The 13315-nt window shown below is 39.9% G+C and overlaps 1 protein-coding gene across 3 annotated transcripts in view; it reads left to right on the top strand.

Annotated features, from left to right (window-relative positions):
- EFNA5 (ephrin A5) overlaps positions 1 to 4868 on the top strand; it is a 264204-nt gene extending 259336 nt beyond the window's left edge. For all 3 annotated transcript variants that reach the window (XM_011365147.2, XM_011365148.2, XM_023533630.1), the window contains one exon: positions 3557 to 4868. In XM_011365147.2, the coding sequence (XP_011363449.1) occupies positions 3557 to 3678 (122 nt within the window). In that variant the 3' untranslated portion in view covers positions 3679 to 4868. The remainder of the gene's footprint in view (positions 1 to 3556) is intronic.
- The last annotated feature ends 8447 nt before the right edge of the window (positions 4869 to 13315 follow it).

Here is a 13315-nt window from a genome sequence, read left to right as displayed (position 1 = left end):
AGATGTGATCTCTGAAGGACCACAGAGTCTACACTCTTTATAATTGAGACTTGACAGGGTCATAGCTAGTTAGAGACAGATCCGGGTTGAATACACAGATTTCTCAGCTCCCATTCCAATGTTAATATAAAAGTAGGACTCTCTTACCGTTTACTAGAGATGTTCATAAAGAACTACCCTCTCTTAGCTTCGTTAATAAGTAATGCATAGAATGACCAGCAGCATTAGGCATGTTATAAACATGCATACGTTACTCTGAATTATTTTCCGATGCACGTTGTTGCAGAATGTAGGCGTAAAATTCCAGTCTTATTTCCAGGTAAATTCCATCGCCTATCAAGAAAAAAAGAGGCTGTTTAGAAACATAACAGCATGTTTTTCTCTGATAATGAAGAGGCAAACACTGAGGACTATTCTCACAATAGGAAAATTGCCTTTGAATTCAAGTAGTGATAAAACACAAGAAATTAAGATGCATTCATATGTGAGCCTATATCACTGTCTTTTGGGAAACAGGTTCTTTTTCACTGAGCATTTAAAATCCACGATGATCCCCAAGTCTGTGCACATGTAACTGATGGAAGTTTGGCAGAATGTAGCCAGAGAGGGTTGAGGGATTAGGGTGGGGAGTGTCCATGCATAGGTACACAGGCAGGAAAAGCTGCTTGAGTCAGTCATGACTGTATTTGAGGCTTTCTGGTGAGCATCTTCACAGAAATAGTACGACAAGGTTGAGCTACGATCCCTGGCTGTATAGAGGCAATAATAAATTTGAGTACTTTGCCTTATTCCTTAGAAAATTCAGTCAGACTTGCAGCTCTGCACTGCTGTGTTGAATGGTTGGGGGCAGACCCAGACTTTATGAATCCAGTGAGCTTGAAAGGATTCCACTGCATGTTCTCAGCAATGTGTACTAATTCACCTGTCTTTGGAATGTATTTGTCTTTGTTGTTTGCTTGCACACTCTGCCTGCCAGTTTCCTATCATCAGGGATACAGGATGATTTCAGGGCAAACATATGCCACATAATATGCTCCAAAATATTGCTAGTGTCCTCTCAGTTAACCACTGAAACCCTCGTGTTGTGGAATCCTGTAGCCAGGAGGCAAGACTCTATTTGGCATCTGAAGAGGAATATTTTCTTCCAAGCCCCATGTGCTGTTAGGAGGGTTAGAAATTCTCTCATGTTTAGGTGTAATTTCCATTGAGATAGATTTTGCTTATAATTCCCTCCTTAGAATTCTGAAATCGTTCAGATTTACCCAAATGGCAGCCCGTTTCTCATTTTGCGTCTCAGGCCATAGACTCTCCCACCGTTGAGGCCCCGTTTTAATCAAAGGCTGCTTTGTAGAATCCTGAGCCAGGACCAGCAGGGTGGTGCAGGGAGAACAGAAGAATCATGACACCCTAAAGGGAGGGCAAGACAGTACCTATTGGCTGCTTGCTTAGAAAAGGGCTGATTCCAAAGGTTGTCCATGATTAGAGGACTGAAAAGCACATTTAGCCTCATGATTCACTTATATGAAAAGCAACAGCTTTCCTCTCAATGTCCTGCAAGGTTCATTCGCGCTGGCTTGTGCCGCGGGCCCCCTTCAAGCTCACACTGTGTACCAAAGTGTTATTTAGGTACTTTTTAGAAGTACACTTCCAGCCTTTACGAGGAAGAGGACTAGGTCCTAGCTTAGTAAGGTGGAGAACCCAATAGCTGATGTAATTTCAGGTGTATAAATACAACTGGTATTTCAAAATGAACTCTGCAATCCTTGCGGTTTATGGTTCCTTCACAGTTAAGCCTGAACTACTCTGTTGTTCTGACTGACAGCATATTGGTGCTCTTAAGAAAGTGATTTGGATTTTAATTTCAGGGCTGTTAAGGGCAGTTACATCTACATCCTGTTAGCTACAGACTTAATCCGTTTGCAAAGCTCAAAAAGAACAGAGGAGTCCGCTAGTATTTGGCTAAACCATGTGGGTAAGGGGCTTTGTATTTTCCTCTGCATCTACTTAACTTCCCAGTCTTGCTTCCTAACCTTTTCTTCTAGTCTTCTACACTAACAGCCACTCTGTGCAGGTTTGCTAAGGGCCAAGAGAGGGGGGCGAATCTGGCATAGGGATGCGGCAGCTTCTATAGGATGACAGGCTCGCATAACGGAGCACTCCAGGGCAGAAGACTCAATGCTGAGGAAACATTTCTTAGTTCACACTGGGAATGAATGTGATGAACAGAAACAGCCCACATGAGCATACCTAAAGCGGGGGAGGGGGGCTGGAAAGTAGTCACTTTAAGACAATAGGGAATGACTCCACCCAGTGACTAGCTTCCTTATTGTGACACGTTCTGTGGTATGAAAACAAAGGGGTTTAAAACAACAGATAGTTAATCCATTAAGAGGTTTGAGGTTGGTCATTCAGGGATAATTAGGTATTATCCTTTGAGATCTACAAAATTGATAACTACTAGCTCTCTCACTTGTCACCATCCTCTCTGACTGACCATTGAGCAAAGTCAGGAATGACAACTGCTGAGTTCCCACAGGAAGGTCCCCAGATACTATAATAAAATCTACCACAGAACCCTACTGTTGGCTCTAGGCACATGTAATTCAGAGATCACTTAATCTAAAAGCACAAGTTAGGCCAGGTGGAAGGAAGATGTGTGATACTAGAGCACAGCATGGCTCGGAGGTAAGCCTCCAGTCTATCTTTGGGTACTAATTGCTGCAAAGTTCCTGTTTTCAAGTTAAGCCTGTTGATCATGCAGTTCAGGAAGGCTATCCAAAGTCAGAGGCACCCTCTCAGAACCCTTGACAGCTAAATAAAAGTAGCTTACCTCACTTAATCCATTTTATTTAAAGGAAGATTTGCATCCATGCTGATAATTTATGGGCCAAGTTTCAGCCTGATAAAAATAAAAACAGTTAAGTTCAAGTCATTTAATCCAAGGCTTATAATGGAAATAGCACCATAATTGATGTCTAATTGTAAACAAACTCGTAGGCACTGGCTTATTCAAGTTTAGTGGGCATTATGTATAGTTTACTTTAAATGCTACTGTTTTAGTATTTAATGTTTCATATTTGAAAATTTATCTAGGCATCCAACAACCATGCATTCAGCATTAATGCTAAGAAATGGCTAAAAAGAAGAAAATGGGCAGCCCATTCTGCTTAACCACTAATATGCCAACATAACTGCTCCCAACCCCAAACATCCACGCATCTTGGGTTTAAAAGATACATTATCTCAAGTTTGCGCAAGGTGCTTCTGACTGCTAGGAAACCAAAGTAGCTCGTATGACAAAGGTTATTGGGTATGCACAATTCTTCCCTCAGTTTTTAAGGAAACTATTAATATTACTGAGAAGGTTCAATTTTCTCTGCCTCTCCTTTGTTTGCTGTAAATAATGAGTGATTATGCAGACATGAAAGTCAATGGTGGCACAAGGTTCATTACCTTACTTTGCAGAGGGTGGCGAGGTCTGTTAACAGCAGGCTGCTGCAAGAGAGTTATTAAGGATGTGAAATCTCATTGGAATGTGTGCTTTCTATTTGAACAGATGACACCGTACATGAGTCAGCCGAGCCATCCCGCGGCGAGAACGCGGCACAAACACCAAGGATACCCAGCCGCCTTTTGGCAATCCTACTGTTCCTCCTGGCGATGCTTTTGACATTATAGCACAGTCTCTTCCCGTCACCTGTCACAGAAAACATCAGGGTCTTGGAACACCAGAGATCCACCTAACTGCTCATCCCAAGAAGGGACTTGTTATTGTTTTTTTGGCAGATGTCAGATTTTTGTTTTCTTTCAGCCTGAATTCTAAGCAACAACTTGGGGCCAGGGTGGGGGCTAAAGTAGTTGCTGCCTCCCTCACTGCACCCCACCCCCAGCCCTTGCCCTTGACTTTTTGCAGCCCTTCCAAATTAAATGGACTCCAGATGAAAATGCCAAATTGTTGTAGTGACACCAGTGGTCATCAGCTCCTGTGCATTCTCTAAGAGCTCACTTCCGTCAGCACACTGTGTCAGCAGTATGTGGACAAGGAAGAATAGTGGCAGATGCAGCCAGTGATGGTGAGGCCCAGGAGGGTTTTACTCTCCCATACAATATTTATGCCTTCTCATTCAGGACTGTAAGATAATCACGCAGGGCATCATGTCACCATGTCAGGTCCAGGAGGGAGGTATTAAGAATTGATATAATATTACACCATTTCCTCTAGGAGTATATAATTGAACAGGCTTCTGAAAGATTGAGACACTGGTTTTTTTTTTTCTTTCTTTAAGATGACTGTCTTAAAGCATTCTTGACAGCAAAACCTGTGCTCCATAAAAGATGCCCTTTTTCGAGGAGGCAGGTATGGTGCCAGAATGCTAGCACAGAGCAAGTGTGAAATCAGAAAACTAAGTTTGGTGGGAGTATGTATGTATGAGTGCCTCTAATTTTTTTGGTGACTGGACAGTGTACACCAGATTTTTTTCCCTTTGAATACAGATCACCATGGTGCTACAACTATTTTTTTTTTTTTTTAAAAAAGAAACTCAAAGAGGCATTTTTATGAATAAAGTGACCTTCCCCAAGGCTGACAAGCCAGGGTTGATGAATGCATATGGAATAGCTTTGGATACTCCTCTGGGGCACGACATGTACCAAGGAAAAGATGTCAGTGGCCCGAGGAGACGTGATTTGGCTTTGCTGGAGCGCCAGTGTGCTGTGGCCTTTCCCCGACTCCCGCCCTCAGTACCCATGTTTTGCTCCATAAGCACAGGGGCTCACACACAAACCCCTGTCACCGGAGAGTCAGTCACCACTACTTGGGAGGGCTAAAGGGAAACTTGGAATAAAAATTCCAGAGTTTGGAATAAAAAGATTCAAGTGTTGATTTTATATTCTTTCCCTTTCTGACACAGCCTGAAGCGTAGGGGGAACATGTGTTTATCCGTGGGAGATAAACAAGATGGAGTCCCAAAGACTTTAACAAAATATTTTTTTAAAAATCCACTAGAATAGCAAATACATTATTTAGATATACTTTATGCTGAGAGTGAGTATATATGCTTGTCCTATTTAAACTTGTGAGAAAAAGTGGTATCCCTTGATACATTTAGAAATATGGGGGGTTATCTTGTTTCATTGTGGGGGTGGGGCAGAAGGATGAATAGTGCAGGATGACCTTGTTTAAGGAATTTTAGCATGGTCAGCAAGGGATGTTTCCAGTTGCTTACCAGGCAGTGCAAGCCTTGGGGCTTTCTACTGGTGAGGCTGACATGAACTTTGAACTCCAAAGCCTAGACAGGGAAAAGTGTCCAATCAATGGTAAAGAAATCTTGCCTTTTTTTGCTATTGCACGACATATCAATAGAAAATGCCTTTCAAAACAAACAAAAATATGATGCGATGATCATGTAAGATGTGAAAAGTTGGACGGATTCCAGAAAAATAAGTTTTTTAAAATACATTTTTTAAAAAAATGTATGTTTTAATAAGGGGGTCATATTGTGGACTGATTCCATGAATAGGAATTGGCTAAAAATTGGAGTAGTTCTGAATTAGAAAAATATGTGAACGAAAGGCAATTGTAAAGGCACTGCAGCCTAGAGAGTTGTACACATGATGAAATGTAATGTGGGCTTACCTGACCCATTTGGAGTGTATGTTAGTGCTGGGTCTGTTCACACCGGGACAGTGAGTGGGGTTGCCAGCCTTGCAGATGCAATCAGCCCTATTCCCCAGACATCAGGAACTTCTCTGGAGTGGCAGAGTCTTATCACAGAAGGCAGCCACCATTTCACTGAAACAAAAGTTCACAGCATTGGATTCTTTTTTCCTTTACTATTTATATGCTCAGTACTCTCAGTAATATCTAATGCTTCTTTTTATTAATAGTTACAAGCTTGTTGGTCCAGTGGGATTTGGGTGGGGGTGGCGGGGGAGATACCTTCAAATATGGATCAATAGAACCGAAATAATACTGCATGTTCTATAACCACAAGCAAATCAAATGATCCTATAATGATTCCAGTTAGTCATAACTACATTAGCAGTGCTAACTTCATTTTAGAAATGGTGACTTCTGTGGTTTTTCTAGCATTTGTCTCTAACAAATGATGAAATAATTACTCATGGCCCTCTCTGGCATTGTCTTTCATTTTTCACAGTGAAATTAGACCCCTTTACTTCACCATCATGCCACTACAAATCAAGAAAAAAAAAAATAGCAAGACTATCCACACCAGTAGACAGTGTGCTTCTCTACGTATAAATGATGTAAATGTTGGTAATAATTGCCATGGAGTTTTCCAGAAGATTGGCACAGACAGTTTTCATCTTGTCCAAAAAGTGCTGGTGGCCTTTTGTGATGTTACAACCCTCTGGGGGCTTAGGAGGATGTCGATGCAACTTTGTAGCAGCTTTAAATTTCAAAAACAATTCAGAAGTCTGAAGGGCATACTTAGCTGCCTCTCAGCCCCATTTAGTCAAACCCCAGCGACCTTTGCCCCTGGTTGCCAAGGGCTTTGCAACATGAAGCAGGGAAAAAGGATCTGTCTGTTTAGTGGATACTGTGTATCCTTTAATAGACCAGGTAACAGTTGGTGTTAGTTTAGACTATTGTTTTGTACTGTACTTTCTTGGGTGGCAGAGGAAAGAAAAGTAAAACATTAAAAAAAAAAAAAAAAACACTGCGTTCTTTAAATTCTGTATTATTAGCAACCTCTGTTGTATATAGTGTTTGATAATAAAGTATTAATTTGATTCTTATGTCTTTTGTAAGTGAGAACAATAGTCTTTCAGGATATAAAACATGCATTGAGGCTATGATACATCCAATGTATACTTGCTTGAGAAGAGTCACAAATGGCCAAGACACTGCTCCATACAGGACTCATATGTGGTCATCGTCCTCCCAATCTTAAGACTCCACCATCTTGGGACCTGGAACAACATGACTTTTGATCAATATTTTGTCCTCAATGTTTTCAAGGTCTGATGTTGGAGCCCTATGGTGTCCCCTGCCCCTCCGCAATCCTCAGCATGTTGGTTTGAAAAAGCTTAGGGAATTTAGAAATGGTTCTGTACTTAGGTTTGGTTTTCTCTTTGTGGTGGTTTTCACACACAGTTTCATTTTCTCCCAGGAAGTCTTGCCAGTATCACGCAGCCCACACATGGGAAAGACTGCAAACTGTCCACTGAGGAAGGTTAAATGGGGGCTGTTTCTGTGTCAGTGTGAAAGGAAGAGTCACACAGTACCTGCGGATTTCCAGGGACTCTTTTTCTCTGGTGCCTTAGCAACGGCAGCAGCCATTTTTATTAGTTTCCCCCAAATTAGAAAAACAGTTTAAACTCCTTTCTTCCATTCATTGTTCCACAGAGCTGTGGTCACTAGATTTGCTTTTGAAAACCACCTCCGCCAACACCCCGTTTGCCTACAACCCCTCTTTATTTCTTATGTTTATTTTTTTTGTCTCTAGCCTTCCTCCCACATTCTGTTTTCCCTCAGAACCGTGAATGGACAGGTCTGTCTCTGGTTTGGCATCACTGAGTTTTTCCCATGCATTTGCCCCAGAGCTGCTCGGATGTGAGACAAATCTCCCTACAATGGGCTTGCTCCCATTGTCTGTACAGTTTAATAGATGCTGGCATGTTGGAGGTTACCCATGAGTCAAAATCCGCTCTTCATGCTTACTCCTGACACCCCATTGAAGCCACTCATTGTGTGTGCGTCTGGGTGTGAAGTCCAGCTCCGTGTGGTCCTGTGCTTGTACTGCCCTGCTTTGCAGTTCCTTTGCACTTACTCATCGAGTGCCGTTTTGAAATGCTGACATTATATAAACGTAAAAGAAAATGTAAAAAAAAATTTAAAAAAAACCCACACACAAACAAACCCATACGATCTGTATTTGTATATACACGTGTCCGTATAAGTATACCTAAATAAAAATTAAAGATTTTCATCATTTTAATTGCAGCCCTTCTTCTACTTCTTTGTTCCTTGAATGACGCCTTTATTTCAGGGGCTACTTGTACTCTGCTGATTTTTAAAAATCTTTGTGGACAGAAAAAATAGAACATGCACAAGAGAAGGCCTGAGAAGCTCAAAGAATGCAGGGTTAAAACGGCCAAGCATCTAGGCACATTCCAGTTATTCTGATGAGAAAATGGTGAGATTTCAGCCTTGTCTCTGTATTTGAGCCTTAAAATAGGCGCTATGACAAGCCCTGCATCCTAAAATGACTATTAAATACGAGAGCTAAATACAAATTATGTTCTTTTACTTTACACGTATTTTTTTCAACCCATCAGGAAAGAGACAAACATTTTTGCAGCAGACATCTTAAACTTCAGAAAGAAATAATGATGGTAATAATAATAATCACTTCAATACAACCCCAAACCTCAATCCTTACTATCAAGGAAGAATGAACTTAACCACTGTGTGACCTTGGGCAAGTCACACAATATTTTTGAGACATAGTTTCTTTATCAGTAAATAAGAGGGTTGCATAAGTGATTTATTTTCTGAATTTTGCCCTTGCTGGGTACTGTCAAGCCCATTTTGAATCTGAGTGATGTGAGTTTTTGTCTCTGATGATGACATCGCTATAAGCACAATTTGAAAATTTCATCTGTAGAGGGAAAAAGCCTCAAATATCTGACATAACAGACACCTAATGCATTTCAAGACTTGGCTTTAATTATACCATGTTAACATTAAACTCATTGAAAGCTTTTTATTATACTTAATTATTTGACAGGGCACTAAACACTAATTATAACTTACTGTAACCTTTTTTTACTAATGAAGAATGACAGCTTTATAGAATGAGGAACAACTCACATTTAAAAAAAAAAAAAAAAAAAGATGTACTGGACCATCTATGTGATAGTTTCAAACCAGAACAGCATTACGTTGTCATCGTCATCACCATTGTCATCAAAAGCATTTAAGTGATCATGACATTGTGCTCAGTGCTGTGCAGAATAAGTTAATGTTTATAATCTGTACTTTCAAAGTTTACAACAAGACAGACATTATGTGTAAGCATAATATAGTAATGATTCCTAGAGAAAATATAAAATTCAAGCATTTATATTATGCCTAATACAAGGGGAGACAGGTTTTTTTTATTATTTTTTTTAAAGAGGATGGAAAAAGAAGTTGGGGGTTTTAAGATTAAGAAGCTAAGAATTAAAGAAAATCATGTTTACAAATAGTCAAAATGAGGTTAGGAGCTGCTTATAAAGTAGAAAAACAGTTAATAACCACTGTAGGCTGTAAGAGAATAGTGAAGTGCTTAGAAGAAAATTATTTATAATAGCTATGAAAGTAACTAGAAATGAGTAAACCCAAGACAACATCGAGTGCCATTGAGTCAAAGTATAAAGATACTGGTCCAGGGACATTACCATAGTGCCCTAAACAGGTTGGAGAATTGCTGAGAAGATGAGAATTTCAAATTCTGCCTGAAGAAATAATCAAATGGCTGCCCGTGAAGCCGAGACTGCATCTACACCAAACTGCACGAGACGTCCAGGATCTCGCCAAGGCGAAGGCTACCCAACACAGATTAGAAAAAAGGGATAAGATTGAAAATATGCAAAATTGGGAACTGATAATTCGTAAGTGATTGCGAGTCCCTGATTAAAAGGCCAGTTCCCAATAAGGAGTGGCACCAGTGTCGCACACTCTAATGAGAAAGCAGGCCAGACCAGAGATGGGACTGTAAACTATGTTGCATGAAACTACACTTAATCTGCTTGATAACAAAGTATTTGCAATACTTGACTCATCTAATGTGCTTTATAAAAACCACAGAGGAAATTTTGGTGAATAGAATACATATGTATTTGAATCTTTTGTCTCTGTGAAAATGATTAGAATCTTTGATCTCATTATAGGAATGTATATAATCCAGGTATCATAAAAAAATTCAAGAAAATTCTGATGAATTGCTCATTGACCATTCTAACAATTTCCTAGGAATTGTTTCAAAGCTTAGTTTCATGTTGTGCAGAGAACATAAGCATCCTTCAGGAAAGCATCGGCAAAATACTGTAAAAAGCATTATTATTTTGCATGGTCCCTCTGAAAAACAAGTTCTTCTGAAATGATTATAATCAGGCCAATATTCTCCATCAGTTTTTAGTTTGATACATTTCACTACATTAGTGAAGTAGTTCAGTGGTTTAATACATATGTGTGCCTATTTTGAAAATTAAGTTGTAATTGCTGATGAACCCCGTGAGCAGTAAATTTGCAATAATTGCATGGCTTTTTAAAAAATATAAATGAATTCATAAGATTAAAAAAAAAAGATGGGAATTGCATTGCCCAAGGAATTGGTCTTAGGGCATCGCTAAGGGTTCATTTGCTTGGGAGAGAGGGAGGAGAAGGTGATTAGCCAAACCACTGTAAAAAAAAAAAAATAGAAAAAAAATTGCATCTAAGTGAAAACAGAGGCCTTGTTGTGCAAATGCAGCTTCCATGCAAGTCCCCTCCCTCCCTTCCCCTTTCCCAAAAGAATGCAGCTTCTAAGCCCTTCCTGTATAGAATTTTTGGAGCCACCCCTTTATAGCAGGAAGCAGAAGAAAAAAAACTAAAGGCCATATGTTCAGCATACCCCAACATAGTGACCCTTTCAGCAATTTTCATCAAAGAATGTCACCTGTCTTCCCAAGAACCTCAATATACGCTGAGTAAAAAGTATCATTACTTTTAATTAAAACCACCGCTGCTTCCATTCTAAGTGTCCCATGACTTTTGCTGTCTTACTCCCAGCAATGGCATTGTGTAGGCTCCACCCTGGAGGAAGGTCAGTAAGACAATGACACCACTTCAGATAAAAATAACTCTCAGTCCCTTTTCTTACAGTCTGCTTTTTGACTTGGTTTACTTCCCAAATGTGCAGTTTTTCTGAACATTAATTTAAAAAAAAAAAAAGTTTTAGCACTATAACTCATAACATTCTGGAATGAGGATGCTAACAACAGAGGTACGGTAGGGACATGGGAGGACCCAACAATTGAGGTAAAAGCACTACCTGCTGATGCTATCAGTCAGAGTTAATTCAGAAAAATTCGATCTAGTGGGTGGTTCTCTGAGTCAATAACATGCTTTGAAATATCCTGGATTTTCGTCATGATTATTCAAGCAAGAACTTCATGTCACTTGGTAACACATGGATGCTTGTCAGTCTTGACAAGAACACAAAGAGAAAGACAAAAAAAAAAAATCTCAGAGATTACAATGGAAAAATAGAACAAAATATTTTTGCATGCTGTTTTGTTCACAAGTGCCAGGTGTTCCCTCAAACTACACATTATCATTTGAAATGCAGGTAGCCAAAATCATTTTCTTTCCTTCACAGCCACGAAAGAAGACACTAAAATAAGAGAAAGAACATGTTTCTTCTTACACACACCTTAAAAAATGCATTTTATCAACACCCTAGTATCCTCTCCTTTTTGTGTTCAGAGCTTGTTCTTTTGGACCAAAAAACAAAATCAAAGAACGATCGGTGTAACATGGAGTGTGGAACACGTAACTCCTCTGAAATTTGTGCTTTGCTTTACTAGATCTAGACACATTTTCTGCAGTAGACAGAACAAGAAGATCTGTGTCTTTTTAAATCTCTTCCTAAAGACAGTGTGCCAGCCGGAAAGCTAACTCCATTTATTTCTCCTGCAGGGAGCCAGTGTGCTGCTTCTCCCAGAAGATGCAGGTACTTAAAATAGTAATAGGCTTTGTGGTTTATTGAGAGTGTTTCATCCCAAGATCTTACAGGCATAAAGAATAAAACATAAACTAATGGCTCTTTCCAACAAGCTTGGGAAGAATTAAACGGAAAGAAGGATTGTCATCATTCTTCCCTGGAGAAGGAGAGAAGAAAGCAACTGAACTCAGGTAGCCTAGGGAAAGAACCAGAGCCGAGTTGATCCAAGATTTGGACAGAGGCCCCCGTTCTGTTACTGTTCATTCCTAAGAACTTAAGAACTCTGGCTGAAGGGAAACGAATGAAGTGTTTATCCCTTCTTTAAGAAGTTTTGAATGCAGTGTAACTGAGAGAGGGGCACTAGGCAAAGTCCCAAATTCTCCGTGTCTATGAGTCAATGGTTTTATTATAAAAGTGGATTTTTCAGATGTAATTTAAATTCTATAATTTCTCAAGATATCCCCAGTTTATATGCATATTCAAATTTGTCTAGAAATTAGGAAGAATTTAAGAGAAAAATAATCTGTATTGTCACTTCTTTTCAGTAGTTTTCCCCTGACCCACATATGCACATTCACATTCTTTTACATTTTTTCTAATTTTATATATTCACAGCACCTTTTTTCTTGGCATTGTTTATGCTGAGTGATATGACACTAGACAGGACACTGAGGGTCACTTTAGATACATTTAAACATCAGTCCGATAACATCTAAAACCATAGGGCAAAAACGTAGCGGTTAAAAGAAATCCTGCTGGGGGATAGCCAGCCAGGCACTGTGGCGTTCACAGATCTGACCACAGTATAGAGAATTTTCCAGAGTACTAGATGTAAACAGAAAACTGTTTATACTCGCAGGAAGCATCACTTGGTATTTAGGTGTCCTTGGTGTCTTTTCCTCAGCTCACCTGACTTTCCCACTGACAGAGTTCCATTACACCAATGTTTGGTCCCCAAACTTTCTCAATTGGTCTAGTTAGTTAAGTATGAGTGCGGACTCTGAGCACTGGAGGGCTAGGATCTGTGCCTCTAAAAGCCTGACCAGTCTGGGCACAAGGATCCACAGAGATGACAAAAATTCATGTTGGTTTGAGACTTCCTTAAATTTCCTCTTTAGGTTAACCTTAGTCTGGATTGTACACTGATGCAAATCATAAACCTTCGATTTACATCTACTTCAGATTCCAAGGTTACCACGCATTAGAGTGCCCTGCATTCTGTGTGGGTCTTGCCCTTCTCTGGTCCCCGTCAGTATTCAACAAAGCAAGTTAATCTCCTCAGTAAGCGACAGCTCTGCCCCTTGTAATTGGCATGGAATCAATTTTTTAACTTGATTTGAGAAGTGAGGAGAGTATCAAGAATTCAGTACTAGCTAGAAGATTCATTAGCAAGCTGAATCAGTTATAGCTGGAATGTGTTTGGCTGTCCTCATCTCTTAGTTCTGCTTTTCTTCCTTTTATTATCGATCCTGCCCACAAGACTTATTCTCTACTCTGTCTACTGAGGACACCAGGCTCCTCTGCTAAGTTGTTCACAGCAGGCTCACACGACATGCTGCTCGGGTCCAGAGTTTGACAGCTCCATAGAGAGGAAGAAGAAAAAG

The sequence above is a fragment of the Pteropus vampyrus genome, unplaced genomic scaffold (genome assembly GCF_000151845.1).
Source record: "Pteropus vampyrus isolate Shadow unplaced genomic scaffold, Pvam_2.0 Scaffold106, whole genome shotgun sequence".
Taxonomy (NCBI): domain Eukaryota; kingdom Metazoa; phylum Chordata; class Mammalia; order Chiroptera; family Pteropodidae; genus Pteropus; species Pteropus vampyrus.
The sequence above is the reverse complement of the archived record's forward strand: the minus strand, read 5'-3'. Positions and strand labels throughout refer to the sequence as shown.